The sequence below is a fragment of the Trachurus trachurus genome (genome assembly GCF_905171665.1).
Source record: "Trachurus trachurus genome assembly, chromosome: 4".
NCBI lineage: Eukaryota > Metazoa > Chordata > Actinopteri > Carangiformes > Carangidae > Trachurus > Trachurus trachurus.
The window spans coordinates 29,603,270-29,625,593 of NC_139898.1; the positions used below are offsets into that span (position 1 = coordinate 29,603,270).

At 43.9% G+C, this 22,324-nt stretch overlaps 2 protein-coding genes across 4 annotated transcripts in view; one reads left to right on the forward strand and one right to left on the reverse strand.

The window, feature by feature from the left end:
* LOC310984522 (PH domain leucine-rich repeat protein phosphatase 1-like) overlaps positions 1 to 22,324 on the forward strand; it is a 146,197-nt gene that overhangs the window by 15,432 nt on the left and 108,441 nt on the right. The window contains exons 6-17 of one of the 2 annotated variants that reach the window (XR_014595315.1): positions 1,370 to 1,597; positions 1,860 to 2,062; positions 2,164 to 2,224; positions 2,330 to 2,425; positions 3,920 to 4,075; positions 4,218 to 4,418; positions 5,276 to 5,438; positions 6,481 to 6,611; positions 6,729 to 6,845; positions 8,625 to 8,819; positions 8,917 to 9,154; positions 11,492 to 13,266. Coding sequence is in view for 1 of the 2 variants with exons in the window: in XM_083969742.1 (XP_083825868.1) it covers positions 1,370 to 1,597; positions 1,860 to 2,062; positions 2,164 to 2,224; positions 2,330 to 2,425; positions 3,920 to 4,075; positions 4,218 to 4,418; positions 5,276 to 5,438; positions 6,481 to 6,611; positions 6,729 to 6,845; positions 8,625 to 8,819; positions 8,917 to 9,154; positions 11,492 to 12,688 (2,986 nt within the window). In the remaining variant the exon portion in view is untranslated. Of the gene's footprint in view, positions 1 to 1,369; positions 1,598 to 1,859; positions 2,063 to 2,163; positions 2,225 to 2,329; positions 2,426 to 3,919; positions 4,076 to 4,217; positions 4,419 to 5,275; positions 5,439 to 6,480; positions 6,612 to 6,728; positions 6,846 to 8,624; positions 8,820 to 8,916; positions 9,155 to 11,491; positions 13,618 to 22,324 lie in introns of those variants that run through there. The other variant, XM_083969742.1, reaches the window with a different exon arrangement.
* LOC310984282 (MARVEL domain-containing protein 3) lies at positions 16,674 to 21,626 on the reverse strand. 2 transcript variants are annotated; one of them, XM_083969449.1, is made up of 4 exons: positions 21,350 to 21,626; positions 20,855 to 20,978; positions 19,880 to 20,022; positions 16,674 to 17,338 (listed from the first exon to the last, which is right to left on the reverse strand). In XM_083969449.1, the coding sequence occupies exons 2-4, from the start codon at positions 20,974 to 20,976 to the stop codon at positions 16,680 to 16,682; spliced, it is 924 nt and encodes a 307-aa protein (XP_083825575.1). In that variant the 5' UTR covers positions 20,977 to 20,978; positions 21,350 to 21,626; the 3' UTR covers positions 16,674 to 16,679. The 2 variants fall into 2 exon arrangements, with proteins under 2 accessions (XP_083825575.1, XP_083825576.1); XM_083969450.1 differs by having other exon boundaries at positions 21,503 to 21,624.

Consider the following 22,324-nt stretch of genomic DNA (forward strand, 5'->3'; position numbering starts at 1 on the left):
AACGACAGCTGTCATAAGTATTCATTGATGTTTATGACAGCTGTTATGTCAATCTTATGAATACCTATTCAAGTAAAGTGTTACCAAAAACAGTAACAGAAGATATAATGTGTGAAGGAGCTCATGGATCACTTCGTTTTTTTATAGTCAGAGTAGAATAATTGACAAAAATATGGTTATGAATAATAAAAACCAGATTCAAACAAACTATTTAGGTGCTGACAGCAATTGATCTCGGATGAGCACAGCATGAAGTCATATCTGCAGCACAGAACAACAGTGTGTTTGTCGCTATCATGCTAAAAGTAGAGGGTTGGGTGTAGTCGTTCTCAGCTGTAACCAGACATCTATTGATCGTCTCCGGATCAGACAAAACTCTGCTGCAGAGAAACGTGAGCACGGCGCTGCTGGTTTATCCTCCTCACTGACTCTGAGTCGCTCTGATTCTGCTTTAGAAGAGATTTCAAGATTTTATTTATCTTTTTTTTTTTTTTTTTTTTAAAGCTCTACATGGCTCTTCTCCCAGTTATATCAGTGACCTTTTAGTTTCATACTCTACATCAGGTCCTCTGTCTGCTCCAGGAGACAGTCGGGGCCCCGAGGCTCGACTGTCTGCCCTCAGAAATCAGGTCGAATGAGTTCACAGCCTCTTTAAACACACCTTCATCAGAGAGCTTCTTCTGGTTTTCCTTTGTTTTACCCTTTTTCCCTCTCTTTGAAGTAAATCCAATTGATTTTTTCCCCTGTCTTTGTTAAAAACTTTGTCACGTAGCCTCTGAAAAGTGCTCGATTAAAAAAAAAAAGGATATTTTTTATTTCTATTTATAAATATCTGACAAATGAAATGATAGCTTCAACATAGGTGGTGGAACAGGCTGCAGATTTTTTGCACATGATTGACACCTCACTTCTTCAGTGTTTTTTTTTCTGTCTATCACATAGATTTTTATTTTTTTTTATTTAAACTCGGAAATATATTGAGGAGAAACCTCATTTGCAATATAGCCGAGACAAAACATTTGAGGAAAAGACATCACACAAAATGCTTGAGACATATACAATATCCACGGACAAGACACAACACAAAACGTTTGAAGCATACAAGCATATCCGAAATACGAAATACCAAAAAGTAAAGTGACAAAGATAAATTGAAAACAGAGAAGTCTAGTTAAAAACAGGAGCAGTTGGAGGTAAAATAAGATGCAGTTATGGTTTTAAAATGTCCTAATGATAAAAGTGTGGTACGGTAAGTTTCAGATGGTTTTGTTTTGGTTTTGTTTAGAGAGTTAGAGAAGTATCTAAGTGTGCACACATTTTTTCTATCATAACCATCATTTCACCTTCCACTCTGTTTGCTTGTGTCCAGTTTACAGACGCTCCTCCTGGACAGTAACTTCCTGAGCTGCCTGCCGGCGGAGCTGGGATCTCTGGAGGGCCTGACCTACCTCGGCTTGTCCTTCAACTGCTTCAGCTGCGTGCCCCCCGTCCTGGAGAAGCTCAGAGGCATGGAGAGACTCTGTCTGGCAGGGAACCAGCTCTCTGTCCTGGATATGGCCGGACTGCAGTGGCTGCCCGCTCACCACATAGATCTCAGGTAAGAATATCCTTCCTCACACACTCAGACATTTTTAGAAGTAGCACTGGAACAAAGCTGAGCTGAAATCTAACACTGGCCGAGACGCTGCGGGGAAAATGTGCTACATCATGGCCTCTCTTGGTTTTTTTTCTGCTTGTGGGTTTGAAAATCTTAAGACCAAATAATTAAAGGTCAAGAAAAAACTTTTAAAGAAAATCCCTGCAGCCAAAACAGTGAGGGTTTAAAATGGAGTTGAAAATAACCTGTCACTCTTATACAGACTAAACCAGCTCCAGAAAGTGGCTGTGGGAGACTCGGAGCAGCTGGTCCACGTCGTCCACCTGGACCTGAGGGACACCGGTCTACAGGAGCTGGATGTCAGGTCTCTCTGTAAACTGGAGCTCCTCCGCTGTGACAGAAACACACTAACCCTGCTCAGAGTCTGTGGACACGCCCTGAAGAGCCTGCATGCCGCGCATAACGGTACTGAGATTTATGTCTTACATCCACATGTTGAACACATAATGGCAGTAAACACACATTCGCGCTGAGGCTATAAAGAGCTGTGATGTTGTGTTTGTTAGAGCTGAAGCAGCTGGAGGTGCAGCCTGCGCCAGAGAATCTGACTGTTCTGGATTTGTCCTGGTATGAAGATGCATAATCCAACACCTCACCGTCCTATTTAAAGAGTAGAGCAGCGGTCTGGGCTCTTTGGTGCTGACTGCATCTGTTTTTTTTGTTATTTTAAAGGAACAAACTGGAGTGTGTCCCTGAATGGGTGTGTGAGAGCAGCAGACTGGAGGTGTTGGACATCAACCATAACGCTGTTACCGAGCTGCCCATTTGGTGAGTATCACACAAACACACCTGGCATACAGCTGAAAACATCTGGAAACAAAGCGTTGTCTGATTTATTACATTTGATTACCATTACCATTTTTAGTTATGTTAGCGCTGGTTCGTCAGTTTTCCTTCCTGTCAGGTTAGCTACAGATTTCAACTATTCAACCGTTACACTTAAACATGCAGGATTTCAATGTTTTCTTCTCCCTTTACACATTTCTCCTGCTTTTTACCTTTAAAAGGCATTCATCTCATACTATAAGTTATATGTTTCAGCTTTAGCATAGGCCTTTTTCAACATAGCTTTAGCAGTTTCTTCAGCTAATTTAGCATTGATTCAACAATTTCTTCAGCTCATTCACACGCATTTTCTGCAGGAAATGCTTGCTTTTTCTAGGAGAAAGCATTTCCCTTTCATCTAGTATTTTTATTATCTAGAGTTTTTTCTTATCTGAACTGAGAGTCTAAGGATTCTCAGTTCCAGGGACGACTTGACCAGTCAACAGTGCAGTAATGGCTAAAGTATTTCATCAGTCTAATACTGTGTTTACCGTATTCACTTCCTTAGTGCTAGCACTTCTAATTAGCACTATACACTGTTTACAGCTGAAGCTGATGGGAAACGTCATTAGTTCTGGAGATAATGTGGCACAATGACGACTGATCAACGCAGTCATGTGTTAGTGGATTTAAACTCAAAGCTGGCAGTCGAACACATCTGTCGCTAAAAGGAGACTGAGTTTATCTTCTGGCTTTTAGCTGATGCTTCTTCCTTGAGCTCGACAGACCATCATTAGCTCTGTGTAAAGTAAACGCAGCCTCCTTGTTTATTTCAAAGACACCACTGCGTTGAGACAGTTGGGCGAAGTCATTTGGGATTGAAGCCGCTTCAGGTTTTGCAGCATCGTCCTCTGACACTGAGCTGCATCGACCAACCAAAAACACAAACCTGTTAATTTCAATCAGAAAATAACTACCAGTACATTAGTAATATTTTTTTCCCTCACAGAATAATGAAGAGTTGAAACTTTACTTTCATAGATTATTATAATTTAACGTCTTGTTTCGATTTCGATCTTCCCGTCAGCACCTGTAGCCACATGCCCACATGACTTCTGTGCTGTTTACAGTCTACGTGCAGCCTCAGGCTTCTGCTGCCATTGAATAATTACAAAAAGGTTAATTCTTCCACTTAACCGGTTTCCTACATGGCTTTTTATAAACCACACAGACTAATAGATTGCAGCTTTATTTGGGGCCACTGAGCGGCCCCCATAGACAGCAGCTCCAGTCCAGCTCTCTCCTTCAAGCTGTTCACGGTTTGTTCAAGAGTTAATTCAACATGAGGACTGTGGGACACTCAGTGGAAAAAATGAGGTCACTAAAGCAAAGGGTGTTTTGTGTATTGTTCTGTATCCTCATCAGGGTAAAACAGAGCTGTTCCCACTGACGGATTTACAGTACACACACTCTCACACTGTGTTGTTTGTGTTGTAGGCTGCTGTCCAGTGGGAGCTTGAGGAAGCTGCTGTCCGGCTGGAACCAACTGTGTCGGCTGGCTGAGAGGCTGGAGAGGTCGCAGCTCGAGGTCCTCGACCTCCAACACAACTATCTGACCGAGCTCCCACACAACCTGTTCATCAAGGCACAGAGGTGCACACACACACACTGACACACACCATCCACCGTCATGCCTTACTTCTCCTTTCCCTCTGTGTTTCAATCTCCTGCACCTATTTCTGTCTCCGTCCTTTTTGTTCTAAGTTTGTTTTTCTCTGGTGGGATTTCTCCACAGCCTGCGATACCTAAATGCGTCGGCCAATAAGCTGGAGAACCTCCCTGCAGCCAGCCAATCGGAGGACAGCTTCAGCAGCCTGGAGGAGCTCTATGTGACCAACAACGTCTTGACGGACAAGTGCGTCCCTCTCCTGACGGGGCACGGCCACCTCAGGGTGCTTCACCTGGCCTACAACCAGCTGCAGACCTTCACTGCCAGGTAAAGAAGCAACGGTGTCACCCTCAGATGGGTTCCTTCCCGTGGAAAAGTCGGATTCAGGAGGTTTAAAGGGATAGTTCAACATTTTGGCAAATTCGCCTATCGCAATAATCCCTATAGTCATAGCAGTAGGTTCATTACCTTTCGGTGCATATTGTTTTGAGATCTGTGGGGCAGAGACGTGAGCAAAACGCTCTGGTGGACAAGTTGTGACCTGCACATTCACCACGCTATGAAATAATCATGCATAATTATGTAACATTACGACATATGAAGCAAATACTTGGAACTACTTGCGCTTTTGAAATCACTCCGCCCAGCAGCCGTGTCTGGAATGTAGTTCTGGCTGCATTTGCCTCTAAAACAACTCTGTCTGGTAATGTTACATTATTATCTCATAGTGTGGTGAATGTGCAGGTCACAACTTGTCCACCAGAGCATTTTGGAGTTGTTGGATTGTGTATTTGATGAGTTTAATGAGGGACAGGCGACCTGTACCATTCACCTCTATTGTGTTCACTGAGCAGCTCACGTCTCAAAACGACATGCACCGATAATTGAAGGTAATGAACCTACTGCTATGACTATAAGGATTATGGTGAGAGGAGAATTTGCCAAACTGTTGAACTATCCCTTTAAGTTCTTGCCTCCTAGTTTCAGGCTTGTAGCTCCACACAGACTCACTTTAACTCTTTTACAAGTCGCCCAAATCCAAAAACATCCATTGTCCAATCACAGCCCTGCTTCTCAGATAGAAGCAGGGCATGCGAGAGGAGTTTGATGAATGTGATTCCCAAAAATAAAGTTTGCCTAGTCGGCAGCTCTCTGATATTGTGGCACCTCCGCCTCACCTGCAGCAAACTGGCTCGGCTGGAGCAGCTGGAGGAGCTGGACCTGAGCGGCAACAGACTGAGAGCGGTGCCCACCACCATCCTCAGCTGTCAGCGTATGCACACACTCTCAGCCCACTCCAACTGCATCAGCGCCTTCCCCGAGGTCCTGCAGCTGCCGGAGATCAAGGTTAGTCGGACGCACGCAGGTATTTTAGGCATTTATTCAGATGTGGGAGGAGGAGGAGGAGGAGGAGGAGGAAGGGTGGGGTCCTCTGGAGGTTGGAACAAAACTAAACTTAGTTGCACACAAGTTATTTGTGAGTTTGTTGAGAAATCAGGTCTGGAAATTAGGGAGGAAACTGAACCTGATTGTGGTCCGAGGACGGAGAGCGAATGAGCTCCCTCTGTCCCGCTCTATCTGTCCGTCCATCTCTCTACCTCTGTGCTCATCTTCGCTGGGTTGGGCCAGATCAGGAAATCCTTTGTAATCTCCCGGTAACTCCCTAATCTCTGCCTTTCTCTGAACCCAAATGACGGTTTTAATGCTCCTGCCAGTGAGTGTGTGTGTGTTTGTAAAAAGAGTGTGGGAAAACATAATAGAATTTTTCATGCGTTGTGATTTCTCCTAAACGGATCAGAGTCGATGCATTAAACTCTTTTGGAAATCTTTTCTGTCAACATTGAACTCTGCTGGTAAAAGACAACAAGGAGAGATAAACGGTTTGATCGGAGATTTGATCGCGTGAGCTCAACGGATCCAGGACTTTTTTTTCTGATCGGGAACAGGATTAAAAAGGGAACTGGCTACCAGAGCCCCCACCTAAACGTATTAGGGGTTGTTTAAGGTGAATTCAGCTGGACTGGGAAGTATAAACATTTCACAACAATGTCGACTGCATGCAAAGATACAATGAGGGAAACGGAGCACGATAATGATCTCTGATCTGCTCCCTGCAACAAAGAACAACAACAACCTCCTCCAGCTCCAACAGGTTTTTATTGAATTAACATGTGTCTCTGCTGAAACGGCAGCCTCGCAACTAAATGATTATAAATGAAACTTCTTCAGATGTCGGATATCCTCGATCGTGCCATTTTGAATGTGGTTAAAACTTGGGATCAGCAGGAGATTTCTGTGGTTGAATTTTAGTTTAGTGAATCACTTGGACTGTAGAGACTCTCCTCCCTCCTGAGAACTGACCCCCTCTCTCTGTGTTTTCCTTCCTCAGTGTGTGGACCTGAGCTGCAACGAGCTGACCGAGGTGACTCTGCCAGAGACGCTTCCTCCGAAGCTCCAGGAGCTGGACCTCACAGGAAATCCTCGGCTCAACCTGGACCACAAGAGCCTGGAGCTCCTCAAGTGAGAACCTGAAGCGTAAACACACAGAGCAGCTGCAGAAATCTTTAACGTACAAAACCTCAGTCCTCCTCACCCTCTCCTCATTTCTCCTCCTCCTCCTCCTCCTCCTCTCTGCAGCAACATCCGATGTTTCAGAGTGGACCCGTCTCCCTCGGCTCCGTGTGTCAGCGAGAGCCACGGGGCCCCTGCAGTCTGGAGCCACGGCTACACCGAGGCCTCTGGAGTCAAAAACAAGTCAGTCTGTTTCCCTGTGTTTCTTTTTCTTTTCTTCTTTTTTAAAATGTATTTACATGAAAATTACAACCAAAGAACACGAGATCATCATAGGCGTTACAGTTAAAATCAAAATATTCTTATACACATACATCATGGTATAATGTCATTCTATTCAAAGAGCATACACAATCCATTTGTCCCAGCGTTCAGTACATTTCTCCAACTTGCGTATTAAAGGAAAATTCCGGTCATTTTCTAAGTAACGATCTACAGCTCTAGGTCCCTAGGAAAAAATCTGAGAAAAATCTGTGCAGTCCGGACCTAGATCTCCTCCTGCTAGCTGCACTACACTGCAGTTAAACAGCGAAGTAATGGGGGCAGCTCTTCTAATCGCGATTTTGGCCTCTATATAATGCTCAAAAATATCACTACACATGCTTTGCAACATCCACCAGTTCCTTACCACACAACACTGAGTGTGCATAACTCTGTTAATATGAGAGAGCAGTGTTAACATGTGTTTTTATCACATACCTCTGTTTACTCTAGTTTCCTGGGTAGACCTTACTAGTCGACTGTCAAGCTCGAAACGTGAGGAAAACATGGATATAGGAGGAAAAAAATGATTTTGGATGTGGAAAAAAGCATCAATATGAATAGAACTGCTTTTTTTCCCAACTGCCCCCATTACTTCGCTGTGTAACTGCAGTGTAGTGCAGCTGGAGGAGGAGAGCTAAGTCTGGTCTGCACATATTTTTCTTGGATTTCTTCCTATGGTCGCACTCGGGGACCTAGAGCTGTAACAGAGCGTTACTTAGAAAATTACAGGAATTCTCCTTCAAGTTTCTCTTTGTTTCTATTCCCTCCATTCATCTGCTCACCAGCATGAACTAATGTCTTTTATTGACCTCTGTAATCCATGAGCCCACAGTCAGCTGAGTGAGTCATCACCTCATTTAGATTATTTAGCACTTTCCAAAGCCCGGTTACAGAGCACTGTGAGACATGGGGCAGAAGGAAACGCAATAAAATACAATAACCACAGTAATGAAATGTTCAATAAAAACATACAAAAAAAAACAAAGTTATAAAGGAGCTGATTTATGCAGACAACTCCTGAATATGTTTGATGGAAATGTGCTGACTCAGCTCAGCTGGTGCCACAGTGACTCAGCTAAACTGTAAAACTGTTTTTTAGTGAAGACAGAAGCTCTTTAAAAGCTTGAAGTCAGCAGAGCTCAGCTGAGAGGTGATGGTGCAAATGTTCCAGTATTGATCCTCGTACATTATGCAGAATATTTCTGTATCATTTGTCCTTGATGGGAGACGGACACAAGGAAACCAAACCTCGGGGGGGTTAGACTATAAAACACTCATGGTTTTTGGTCAGACGTTGCTGCTGCTGAACTCCAATCCACTTCATTTATATAATTTCATTTATATAAAAAACAGCAACGTTACCAAAGTGCTGCACAACAGATACAAAATAGTAAAAGAAAGAAAGTTAAAGTTAAAATACAGTAAATGAAAAGCATATGAAAGCACTGAGAAAAACATAAGATCAAACAAAAAAGAAATATAAAAATACAATAAAAGACAGAGACCACACAACTCTCATGCTGCATTAAAAGCCAAGGAGTAAAAATGAGTTTTAAGTCGAGATTTAAAAGTATCTATGCTCTCGATGGGGTGTAGACGTGTATAAGGTCAGAGATGTACTGAGGTGCCAGACCATTTAGTGACGTAAAAACAAACAATAAAATCTTAAAATTAATTCTGTTCTGTTGTGGTTGCCAGGCTGTGTGTGGCCGCTCTGGGTCTGGACAGTTTCTGTGGCGTCCGTGAAGCTCTGTATGGAGTTTTTGACGGGGACAGGAACGTGGAGGTGCCTTACCTGCTGCAATGCACCATGGGAGACGTGCTCGCAGAGGAGCTCCACCGGGGCCAGAGGCAGGAGGACTACATGACCAACACCTTCCTCACCATGCAGAGGTAGAGAAGAAGAAATCTGACCATAACGCAGAACACAAACAGTCACACACACACACACACTCTGTAACGCCCGTGTTTCTGCGTCCTCCTCCCGCAGGAAGCTGGGCACCGCAGGCCAGAGGATGGGCGGCTCGGCGGCCTTGTGCCACATCCGGCACGACCCCGTGGCTCCCGGCGAGCACGGCGGCTGCTTCACGCTGAAGGCGGCCAACGTGGGCCGGTGCCAGGCCGTCCTGTGCCGGGACGGCAAAGCTATGCAACTCTCCACCACACACACCGTCAAAGAGCAGCCGGAGTACCAGAGGGTCCGGCAGCACAACGCCATCATCACTGAGGTAACGGACGAAAGTAATCTATTACCCAGAAACACTGAACAGTCTGGTCTCATTTTCAAACTCCTTTTTTCTTTTCTATCATTATAAGGGTCAATGACATGGTGCAGTGGTGTAACTGGTATTTTTTTTTTATAAAAATAAAATAAATCTGGACTCAGGCGTGGAATATATGTAATTCACTTTTTGCAATGCACCAACATTTTGAAAAAAAAAGCTGTGTTTTTAGGATATGTCCTGCCCAGTATTACCAAAATGCATTAAAGCAGAAGTAAGCGATCCGGTCGTTTTGGCTAATGCTGCGTTCCAGGCAGGCTTTTGAAAAGAGTGACTGACAGACCCGTGTTTCGGTCCAAACACTCTATGTAAGTGATTGCTGTCAGAAGATATAACTATTTAAGACTTATATTAACACAAAAATATTGCTTACTTCTGCTTTAACATTTAAATATAGAAACACAGCTAAAAAATCTATTTCTATTTAATTTTTTCAGAAGAAAGTATATTTTTTATAAGTACACTTAGGATAAAATATCAGTCTTATATTATACTCAGTCTTACTTTTGTTTAAACAAAAATGGATCAAATGTCATTTCAGATGACATAAAACCAACATAAATACAAAATGTACATTTTAACAACTCTGATGCTTTTAACACAATCTTTAATGATATTTCTGAATTGCTCATCTTGCCAACCCATATTTGTCACTGACCCATAAATTAAATTACCGTATGCAGTTTTTGTTGGATTCCTCAACAGAGTAAATCTGAAGATATTAGATGTTTTTATTATATATTGATATATTTTAGTAACATTGATATATTGTATTCTATTTTCTTGATTTATTTAATAATACATTTAGAGAATATTTTTGATATTATTATTACATTATTATATTATTTTTGACATAGATTATATTACAGCTGCAACCAATAATTGTTTTCATGATTTCTGGACATTTTATAGACTAAGCAATTGTTATATTAAAGAATAAATTAATCACACAAATAATGAACCAATTTATTTATTTACTAATTGTTTTGTGTATAAATTGACTGGAAATAGTGAAACAGTATGTCAGGCTTGATAAAGCCTCAGACATCATTTTAACCAATACAGGAGCTCCACAGGGGACAGTTTTATCTCCTTTTTTATTTTCGCTTTATACAGCTGATTACAGGCATAGTCAGCCATCCTGTCTAATACAAAAGTTTTCAGACGACACTGCACTTGTGGGTCTGCTTAACCATGGCAATGACGTGGCCTATAAAAAAGAGGCACACTCTTTTGCCAAATGGTGTGATACAAATTTTTTACAGCTGAATGTGGGTAAAACAAAAGAGCTAATTATCGATTTTAGAAAGAAAAAAGAGGAGGCTGTCCCAGTGACAATTAATAATCAGATAATAGAAATTGTGGAGTCCTATAAATATCTTGGTGTCCATTTGGACAATAAGCTCAATTGGAAGGAAAACACTGGGGTCCTTGTAAAGAAGGCTCAGTCCAGGCTTTTCTTTCTAAGGAAACTTAGATCCTTTGACATTAGCCCAAGGCTGCTAGGCATTTTCTACCAGGGCATCCTGGCTAGTGTCTTATTTTATGCTGTCCTGTGCTGGGGAGGCAGTATACCTATTGACGACAAGAACAGGATTAATAAAATAATCAAGAGGGCTGGCTCAGTGATTGGTTTTAACCCAGATAAGCTTGAGGTAATAGTGGAGAAGAGAACAAGGACCAAGTTGAAAACAGTCCTTCTCTATGATAACCACCCACTCCACAATATATTTAGGGATCTTAAAAGCTCCTTCAGTGAGCGGTTAGTGATGCCTCGGTGTTCTACTGAACGACTCAGACGCTCCTTTGTTCCTGCAGCAGTCAGATATTTTAACCACAAATAGCGGCTGTCTATTGTTGTTGTTGTTGTTGTTATTGTTGTTGTTTTTTATCTTCTGGAGGTGTATATTTATTTATTTATCCTTGCCTATATTAATATCAATTTAAATCACTTGCTTTGAGCAGCCTACTCTGTTGTATGAAGTATCCAATCATGTTGATAAGTTTTGTGCAATGGTATGGAAATGTTTGTATTGTTTGTTAAGTGATGATTGTGTTTTTATTGCGTGGCAAAGCAGTTTCCCCTTGGGGATCAATAAAGTTTTCTAATCTAATCTAATAAAGTGGCTCAACATCCTCCAGACTCAAAATTATGCCTTTAAACTCCCAACAAGACATTTTTAAATTTTTTTTAAATGATGTCAAGCAAAAAAAAAAAAAAAAAAAAAGGAAGAAAAATAACGGCCCCTCTTTCTCTTTCTTCCTCTTCTTCTTGTTCTGCAGGATAACAAAGTCAGCGGTGTGACCGACTCCACCAGAATTATGGGATATTCCTTCCTGTGCCCGTCTGTGACGCCTCAACCCCACGTCTCCACGGTGACGCTCACGCCGCAGGACGAGTTCTTCCTGCTGGGCAGCCGGGGCCTGTGGGACCTGCTGTCGCCCAGCGAGGCGGTGGAGGCGGTGCGGAACGTGCCGGACGCTCTCGCCGCCGCCAAGAAGCTGGTGACGCTGGCGCAGAGCTACGGCTGCTCCGACAGCCTCAGCGCCGTGGTGGTGCAGCTCAGCGTCACCGAGGACTGCTGCTGCTTCTGCGAGCCGCCGCCGCCGCCGCCCAGCCCCGGCCCGAGCAGCACGCACCATTACTCGACAGGCGAGGGGGGGATCGCGGTGCCGCCGGTCTCCTCGGGAACGGTGAGCGAGCTGAGCAGCGAGTTCAGCACGTCCGAGATGAGCAGCGAGGTCGGCTCCACGGCGTCGTCGGAGGAGCCGCCGCTGCAGGCCGAGCCCATGATGGCGTCGCACCTCAACCTGCCGGGGGGGCGGGCCGGCGGCGGTGGCGGTGGCGCGCGGCGGGCAGCGTGCGGCGGCGGTGGCGGGAGCTTCCAGAGGCAGTTCTCCGGAGCGCTGTCCGACAACGGGCTGGACAGCGAGGACGAGGAGCCGATCGCCGGCGTCTTCTCCAACGGCAGCCGCGTGGAGGTGGAGGCCGACGTCCACTGTCTGCTGCACAAACACGCAAACGCATTCCCCGCTGTCGCTTCACATCACGAGGCAACGACGCAGACACCACCAACGCCCCCGGCCCCTCCCCTCTCCTCCCAGTCCCCCTCCCCCGTCCCCCCCTCGTCTCCGTGCCTCGGCGGTAGCGGCGGTGGTGGCGGCGAGGCTCGGTGTGGGACTCTGGGCCGCAGCAGGGCTCGGGCCAACGGCTCGGTGGCGTGCCAGGGGCGGAGCCAGGACGTCATAGAGGAGGCCGGCGACGCCCCCGTCAGGAAGCAGGGGGGGGGCTACTTCAACGCCCCCGCCCAACCGGACCCCGACGACCAGCTCATCATCCCGCCGGAGCTGGAGGAGGAAGTCCGGCAGATCATCCAGCAGCAGCAGGAGCAGATGCAGCAGCAGACACAACAACAACACAACAACCAGCAAGCACACAGCTACCAGAAACCTGCAGACTACTTCGTCACACCCCTCTAACTAACCCCCACATGCCCCCCCACCAACGCCTCCTTCTCTAGGACGGGGGGCTGTGGAATCAGGACTTCCTGTCCCGACGCCGCTGCGCTCATCTGCATCCATCTGTCCCGCTCCCTCCTGAACACGCTGACGGACCACAGACTGTTTCGTTCTGGGCTTTTTTGTTATTGACTTTATTTTCTACTGTTTAACTCTATGCCCCCTTGAAATGCAATGCAATTTTTTATAACACTTTATGTTGATTCAATCTTCACATGTAAATGAGTTTGACCATATCTTTCTTTCATTTGAAGAAGAAGCACTTTGAATGCTTTGTTATTAGACCTTTTGCAGATGAATTCCTACGTTTCAATGGTACTTTGAGATTTGGACCATTGTGTTTTTGTGTTGTAGCAGACGTTTCCCTCGTTCGTCACGGCTGACGGCCTTACAGTTGTCGGAGTTAGTAAAACTGTTTAACTAACTCCTAGGAGTTTAATACTTTAAAGTGACCTAGTCACTGAGGCGTACTAATATTCTCTGAGAGAAAAGATGATTACTTCAGACGGCTGATATTCCAGGTTTGTGTTCTCGTCGCGGTGGGCGGAGAGGAGGGGGAGGCGTGTGGAGTTCACAGTGCAGAGTGGTGCTGCGGTGGTGAGTGAATGCTGATCATCACGACGGATCCTTCAGTTGTTACCAGCTCAATAAAATGTTCTCAGAACGGCGTTACAGACTTGTTCACGATGGCAAATCGCACAACAGAGCTACTTTTGCTATATAATAAATTAAAGTTTTCAGATAACTACAACGTGGTGTCTTTGACTTCTTCTGGAGGAAACACAGATCTTTATGGTTTATTAGAGTTGCTGCAGGTCCTTAAACTCATATTTTACAGTTTGTGAATTTCACACAAATTACAAAAAAAAACATGTGACTCAGACGATTCTGTGAGATTTTTTGATATTTATTTACTCCACAAACTTCTGCCTCCGTCTTTCTACAGATAGATCCCAAGTCTGGATCTTCTTTTTCTTTTTCAAATATTTCCACAGCCATAAATTTCTATCACTTTCTTCCGTATTATTATTTTGCCATTTATGGAGCCTGAACATTTTGTTGATGAGGAGGCAGAAAATCAATTTAATAACTATTATTAAAAAAATATCGAGAACTATTTTATTTTTCTGGTTGTTTGGACTGTTAGTCAGACAAAAAAATAAGCAGTATGACAGATTGCACAGTCACATTGACCTTCCAAATGATTAATCTAAGGTTAGAAATGATTCACTTTTTGATGGCTTTCTCCACAAATTATTGATTGTTTGACATAAAATGTTCCACAATGGTGGAAAACAATCATCAATCAAAAGTTTTTGTGTCCGATCGACCACCCAAAGCCCCAAAATCAAGTCATCAACTCGTCATTTCAGCTGTAGATTAATCAAAAAAGAAAATAACTAGTTGCAGCCTTTCCCCTTTCAATGTTTTTAAAATTTAGGTGAAGTGACCCTTTAAAAAAAACAACTAAATGTACAAAGTTCAGAGCTGCACAACAACAAAAAAACAACAAGCGTCAAACTTAGATTTCTCCCATCTTATGTCACGTTGTCGTGTTTGTGCTGCTGCGACACAATCGCCACATTGTGCGTCGATGTGAAATGGTAAAATTAGAACTCGGGTAATTACCTCACTCTGGAGAATGTCTTTTGTTGGTAATTAAGTCTTGACAGTTACATCACTGCTGCCGTGTCCTTTTGTGTATGTGTGGTCCATTGTGCGAGAGGGGACACAGCAGCAGCAGCAGCAGCGATGTCATGTTTGGCAGGAAGCTGTGTTTTGGGGAGGGGGGAGTGGGAGCTGCACGGAGCTCTGAGGCCCTCTGTCGGCCGCTTCATCATCATCACAGACACACTGGTGTTGAATGGAGTCACATTTAATTGGAGTAGATAAAAAAAAACCTTCACAACAAGTTACATAGCTGAGTTGCACTATTAAAAAAAACAAAAAAACATTAAATCATAGTAGCAGACAAGTTACAAACATTTAAATCCCTGTCTGAGTGCAGAGTCTAATCCCACAGGACTGGCTGTATCACACAACACAAGCACTTAATCTGGTTCGGTTCCCCCTGCACCACTGTGAACAGCGCTCGTTCCAGACGACAACACGATGAGATCAAACCGTGACACTGTCGGGAGCGTTAGATCACCACTACAGCAGCTGCAAGAAGCGATGCTCAGTGAGATCAAACATAAACAACCTGATTATAAAAGCAAAAATCTGTGTGAGTGAGTGGATTATTTCTCTGATAAAAAACAACAACAGTGGTTATAGTATGTTTTCATCTCATTAAGCTTTAAAATGAACAGTGAGGACGGAAGAAAACTTACTAAAATATCTATAGGCAGCTCTGACCCTCAGTCATTGAAGTGTCAGTGGTGTAAACTTTTAACTGTAGGAACAAGTCTTGGTTTGATCGAAGAACAGCGGACAGAGACACGTGGGTTACGTAACTTTCTGACATTCCTGTCGATCCACAGAGAGGAAGGAGCGGCGGCTGCTGCTGCTGCTGTGACCACAGCTGGAGCTGGTTATATCTGTGGCGAAGCCTGAGATCGTGGACACGAGCTGCAGCTGCTCCCACGGCTTTTTTTTTTTTTTTTTTACTGTGAGTAAAGCTGCGACTGTCGCTTCTCTGGGTTGGACTGTCAATGCACAGCACACACATACAGTCTCTGCATATTGTCAGTGTTTTAAATCATTATAAATAATATGTCACAGCAGCAGACTGTCACAGCACAGTGAGTATTTACTATTGTTTTACCTTCACTAGTTAATTTATTAACTGTTATGAAACAAAAAAACAGGGGGTTTTAATACCCTATATAATCTATACATACTGTGTTGAACCTTTTTCTATGGATCAGAGGGAATTCAAAATGTTCTGCAGGGGAATGGACATTTAAAAACATTGAGAGATTAAAAAAATAAAATAAAATAAAAATCACAGTGATTTCTCAGAGACTCTGTGGAGAGCAACAGCTAAAATATCTCATCATAAGCACAGCTCTTTTGTCCACAGTGAGCACCTGTAGTGATACAGGAAGTATTTCCAGTGAGCAGGTGGTCAGTAGTTTGTGCAGAAAAAACAGATTTGAGCTTAATGGGAAAGTTCAGCATTTTGGCAAACTGGCCCATTGCCATAATCCCTATAGTTTTAGCAGTAGGTTCGTTACCTTTAATTGTCGGTGCAAGCTATTTTTAGAACGGCAGAGCAGAGCCGCGAGCTGCTCAGAGCTACGCTACGGAGGCTCATGGGATTTCTTGGTTTCCCTCATCAAACTCATCAAATACACAATCCAACAACTCCACAACGCTCTGGTGGACAAGTTGTGACCTGCACATTCACCACCCTATGAGATAATAACAGAACGTTGCCAGACAGAGTTGTTTTCGAGGTAAATGCAGAGACTGCTTGCTGAAAAACTGCCCCTGACCGGAACGCGTATCAGCAATTTTGCATGAATTTACCTCAAAAACAACTCTGTCTTGTCTCTGTCTTCTTTCACCACGCTATGAGATAATAACAGAATGTTATGACACGGAGTTGTTTTAGAGGTAAATTCATGCAAAACCGCTGATGCGTGCTGTGTTGTGCTTTTTCAGGAAGCAGTCTCTGTATTTACCTTGAAAACAGCTCAGTTTCGTAATGTTCCATTATTATCTCATAGCGTGGTGAATGTGCAGGTCACAGCTTGCCCACAGGAGCATTTTGGAGTTGTTGGATTGTGTATTTGATGAGTTTGATGAGGGAAACCAAGAAATCTCATTAGCCTCCATAGCGTAGCTCTGAGCAGCTCGCCGCTCTGCTCCGCCGTTCTAAAAATAGCTTGCACCGACAATTTAAAGGTAACGAACCTACTGCTATGACTATAGCGATTATGGCAATGGGCCAGTTTGCCAAAATGCTGAACTATCCCTTTAATAATTCAGGCTCCACACATCCTGGTCACACGTTGGTGGTCTCGGCCCTCAGCGGCGCCCTCTGTGGTTGGTGGCCCCGCGGCTGCCTGTCCGCCTCTCTGCGTTTGAGCTCCTGCAGGTAGCTCCGCACCCGGCGGACGGTCTGCACGGTGAGCACGGTGCCGGCCGTGTACAGGATGGCCGTGATGAGGCCGAACAGCGCCACGGCCGCGTCGCCGCCGCTCACCTCGCAGTTCAACCAGGTGTAGCCGTTGCGCGCGTAGAGTCTCTCCCGCTGTATGCAAACATCCGTGGAGTTGACCTTCATGATGAAGTACAGGTAGAGGCCCACGGCCACCACGTAGCCCACCGCGCCCACCGCCTGGAACACCAGCGCCCCCACCAGGAGCTTCCTCGACATCAGGTGGGGCGGTTTGGTCCCGGCGACCACGAACAGCAGCGACACCACGCCGAAGGTCAGGCAGAAGGCCACGCCGCCGTAGACGCCCGGCGCCCTCAGCTGGCTGTAGTGCATGTCCAGGTCTCGGGCCTGCTGCAGCTCGGTGCCCTGCAGGTTGAACTGGGAGTTGATGTTGAAGCCGCCCAGCCCGGCTCTGGACGACAGACCCGACGACACCATGTGGGCCGCCACCACGCAGATCAGGGTCAGGGCGTTGGTCAGGACGGAACAGATCAGCACGATGCCTGGGAACAGAGGGAATGACATTTTAAATCCTACTGAGGAATCAGCCAAAATAAATCCAATTATAGGGATAGTTCAACATTTTGGCAAATTGGCCCATTGCCATAATCCCTATAGTCATAGCAGTAGGTCAGTTACCTTTAATTGTCGGTGCAAGCTATTTTTAGAACGGCGGAGCAGAGCCATGAGCTGCTCAGAGCTACGCTACGGAGGCTCATGGGATTTCTTGGTTTCCATGAAATAAAAGAAAAAATCCGCACACCATAGGAGCTCCCTTCAGAGGATTTAATAGCGTGACGTTTCGAGCAACAATGCTCTTTTTCAATCTGCTCCGCCGTTCTAAAAATAGCTTGCACCGACAATTAAAGGTAATGAACCTACTGCTATGACTATAGGGATTATGGCAACGGGCCAATTTGCCAAAATGTTGAACTATCCCTTTAATCACTATTAATAGTAGTATAATCTGTCTACATGATCAAAAACTACTTATCAGGAATCAGTCAAGTCAACTACAGGTGCATCTCAATAAATTAAAATATCATGGAAAAGTTCATTTATGCCAGTAATTCAATTCAAAAAGTGAAACTAACACATTATATAGATCCATTACACACAGAATGAAACATTCTTCATTTATTTAATTTATTTTAATTATGCCTTACATTTAATGAAGACCCTAAATTCAGTATCTCAAAAAAAGAAGAATATTTCAAAAGACCAATTTTTAAAAAAAAGTCTTTAAAAAAAAGACAACGGTAAAAAATTAAAAGATCAAAGGTGAGGTTGTCCCAGCAGCAGCAGCACAATGGTGTATTGCATTTGAAAATAGCCAAATACTATACAACAAATACTGAAAAAAAAAAGTGAGGACAAATTTCCCTTCTCTGAAGTTTTAAAGCAGATATCAGCTTCACGGCCGTTTCGGCTAATGCTGCGTTCAAGGCAGGCTTTTGAAACCGTAAGTTACAGCTTCAAGTCACAACTACGACTTGGTAGCGTTCCAGGTAACCCGTAGCTCGTGTTTTTACCATCCTGTTGTCTGTGAAAGTTCCCTATAACGGCCACTCGTAACTTCCGACCCCTGAACTCGTACCAGATCGAACTGGTATGACTTCACAGGAAGGAAAAACACAAAGTACGAGTTTCTTTGAACGCACCATGAGTTAGCAGCCCCCGCCCTTGTCAGGCATCAATTGGTCCTCGTGCTACGTCACCACATTCACGCGCATCCCTTGGCTGCACACACAGCCCTTCATGCCGTTCTCTCTCCTCATTGGATAACACTTGTATCCCACAAGGAAAATTTTCTCCTCGGGTTACAGCAGAGCAGAGTGACGGAGAGACTCGTGTTTAGGCTGAAATACTTCATGTAAGTGATTGCTGACGGAAAATAGGACTATTTAGGAATTATATTAACAAAAACATTCCACTGATATCTGCTTTAAACACCAAATTGATTAATCATGAAAATAATGAGCAGGTTAATCCAAAGTGAAAACAATAATTATTTACAGTCTTACATTTCACTGTGTACAATTTTTTTGTTGTTGTTGTAAAGCCTCCAACCCTCCAAATGCCATCAATCTGGACAAACTTGCAAGATTTAGCTTCTCTGATTGTTTACCTATAAAGTTATACTATACTTATCTTATTTGATCACTTGGAAAACAGTGAGCCGATCAGAAGAGAGGCTCCAAAACATTAGCTTAACGTCTTAAAGGCCCCATGGCATGAAAAATGTGATTTTGGTTATTTTTTCATGCTTGGGGAGGTCTCTGGGTCACGTATATACTGTCCCATGCATCAAACTGGTCATAAACAGAGAAACGCACACCGCCCATTTGTAGGAACATTCTATTTGAGACGAGCAGATAGCACTTCCTCCTTTCTGTGATGTCACACACAAGGTAACTCCGCCCACCGTGACCAGTTGTTATTTTTCAATTTCTATGAATGCAGCTTAGGTTTCAGTTACTTGCCTGTGATTGGCCCGACCACATGCCACTCTAAAACAGTCAGCCAATCAGAGGAGAGGTTCTCATTCTCTCTTCTGATTGGCCAAATGACCTGTGCCTGTTAGAACTCCAGAAAGAGGCAACAGAAAGGGGCAATATAGACGATATTAAGCAGATCACAGGTACTCAAAACCAATGATACATCTTGTTAGGGATATCAGCAGATAAATAAACCCAGAGAAAAGTGCACAGCATGGGGCCTTTAAATACATAACTCTTTTCTCTGAGGCAATATCCTTCCCTTCACTAGAGGATTAGCTATTTTTTCAAAAAGAAATCTGACACTCATCAAGAGAATGTCATTAGACTCAAGTGTCAGGCTGTTGGCCTTCACCCTCATCGACAGGTCACATGACTCAGGTCTAAACTCTGAAGAAAGACATGAAGCACAAAACCGGTCCGTCCAGTTCTGAGAGGAGGAACTGCACTGAAACCAGAGTCAGTCCTCTGACGTCACGACTCCAAGCCCTCGGCTGAGCTTTCACTTTACTCGGCCCATGTATTCCCACTGTGATGCTGACTTACCTCTCCTAGAGCAGACGTTGGTGCACTTGGAGTCATGATGCTCCGCTCTCGGGACATCCCGCTCCCGTTCTCGTTCCCTTTCCCGCACACGTTTGGGAGGGGGGTCTGCCTCTCTGGGGTAGTACGGGGGTCGAGAGGACGACCTTTGAGACATAAAAATATCAACAGCAGCCGTTGAGAAACATTTCTATATTTTATTCTACCATCATTTGACTGACTTTTGTTTTATTTGATGCAATATTTTTCATTGAACAATCTAAGCAGTTGGCAGAAGAACTCCTTTCTAGAAAATAATGATTTGCTTTATGCATTTTGTAAACTCACAATAAGTGTTTTGCATAAACATTTTTGACCTGTGCAGTAGCATAAGTGTGGCTGTCAAAAAGATGTAGTGGCGCATCTTACAATAATTGTCTCTGGGATATAATAATGTATAATAGCCTACTTCCTCCTTTAAAAACAAGAATTTACAAAGTGCTTGGATATAAAAGCATAAATATATACAAACAATAACAGAAGAACCCAACAATGGTGACATAAAACCATAGAACGTCTCTGATAAAACCCATGAAAACCCAAGAAAGCAACATACTTTGATACCAGAAAAACCACATTAAGATTAGTTAAATGGGACAGAAATTATAAAAGAAGATACTATGAGTGAGATATAATGAGATAAGAATATTGATAAAAGTTTTTTTTTAAAGAAGAAGAAAAAATACATTTATACAATAGCCTATAAGAGAAGGAGTAAAAATAAAAAAAAAAAGGAAATGAAAACATTAATGGCAGCAAATCAAGAAAGTATGGATCAATACAAGAAAGTAAGGATCAATAAAACAGGGAATAAAAGATGATAGAAAGTCAGCAAGACGATGATGAAGATGAAGATGAAGTAAAAAGTAGATTATACATCTAAAGAAAAGCAAAACAACATCAAACTCTATCTGAGATAATGTAGCCTACACTGCTCACCTGTCCGGTGAAGACCGCCTGTCATCACGGGAGTCCCGGTCCCGGTCCCGGTAGTGGTCGTGGTCTCCGTTTCTTTCCCCCCGGTCCCGGTGTCCCCGGTTTGAACGGGGCGGATGGCTCATTACTGCGGGACCGAGAGCGACACTCACGTTAGGAAAGGAAGGACACACAACAAACACACAAACAACCTTTGAACTGCACCGAAACTCTCCGTTACCGAGCAGGAAAGAAACCCGCCGCCACTCAGACGTTTTTCAGTCATATCAACGACGTATGTAAGTTTTATTCTACCGTTGACGCAATTTACGTCAAGACGGCCCCCAAAAACGGAAAGTTCACACGCTTTGCTGTAAAAACGAAGTTTCAAACCAGCAATAACAACAAGCAACAGCAACAGCCACACTTTATGGCATAATCGATACATTTATTGGTTTAATTGGATGAGGAAAAAACAGAATGATCAATTTAACCGTAAACTATGAAAATCAAACTTACTGTGAAGTGAAGTGGATGAACGCGCTCAATAGTCAAACTAGATCTCCATTATTTAATCCTTAAATCAACCCTCCCGTGTTGCTCAGGTAGAAACCGACGGCCCCGCCCTACCTGCTGAAGGAAGGAAGGAAGGGGAGGCGGAAAAGGAACTACAGGTAAGTCCAGGTATGTGGTGGGAAGGTGCTGTGTGTGGTCACAGCTGCTGCAGAGCTTTGGACTAAGGTTTTTGTTTTGTTTTTTGTTTTGTCTGGATGAAGTTCAAGTGATTACCAGCTCGTCTGAATCAGCCGCTTTGTGTTGTCTGTCCCAACCAACCGAGGAGCCAAAGAAGCCTCTGTTTATACTCTGTGTTTTAGGGGGTGTTGGCCTTTTAACATCAGCAGCAGCAGCAGCAGCAGTAGTGGTGGTGGTGGCCCAGAGAGGAATGCTGCTGCTATTTATCACAGATTTACATGGGGTTCCCTGAAGGGCTCTGTTGTGTTCCCAGCGATTTATCACCGTCTGCTCTGCTTGGAATTAACTAGTCCCGACCCACTCATGCCATGCCAAGTTGTAGGCTACAGTATGTAGGCAGTTTACACTGTTTGTGGCTCAGGAATTCACAATTTCTAAGTCATTCAGGCATGCAGCAAACCATCAGCTCCTGCCATCACTCGATTGATTGATTGATTGATTGATTGATTATTCAGTCATAAATAAAAGAAACAAATCAAATGGTTATTCTTTGAGGAAAAATGTCATTAGGCTATAACATCGTCCATTATCACTATCAGTGATATAATAGCAGAAATGTTGTTGTTGTAGTGAAAATGGGCGGGCTCGTGAAGACGCGAATTTACACAAAGTCAAAACGAGCGATGAATCGCATTTCTCGCGTATCTCGCGTTTGGTCGCGCGTAAACTCGAGCGAAAAAAAAGCGTTCCTCGTGCGGGTCTTCCCGCCAAGCGTTCCCCCCGCCAAGCGTTCCCCTTGCG

Coding starts and splice junctions, on each gene's coding strand:
- LOC310984282 (XM_083969449.1), bottom strand. CDS start 20,976: ATGAGCCATCCGCCCCGTTCAAACCGGGGACACCGGGACCGGGGGGAA. Junction 20,023..20,854: donor AGGCGGTCTTCACCGGACAG/GTGAGCAGTGTA, acceptor TATGTCTCAAAG/GTCGTCCTCTCGACCCCCGT. Junction 17,339..19,879: donor CAACGTCTGCTCTAGGAGAG/GTAAGTCAGCAT, acceptor CTCTGTTCCCAG/GCATCGTGCTGATCTGTTCC.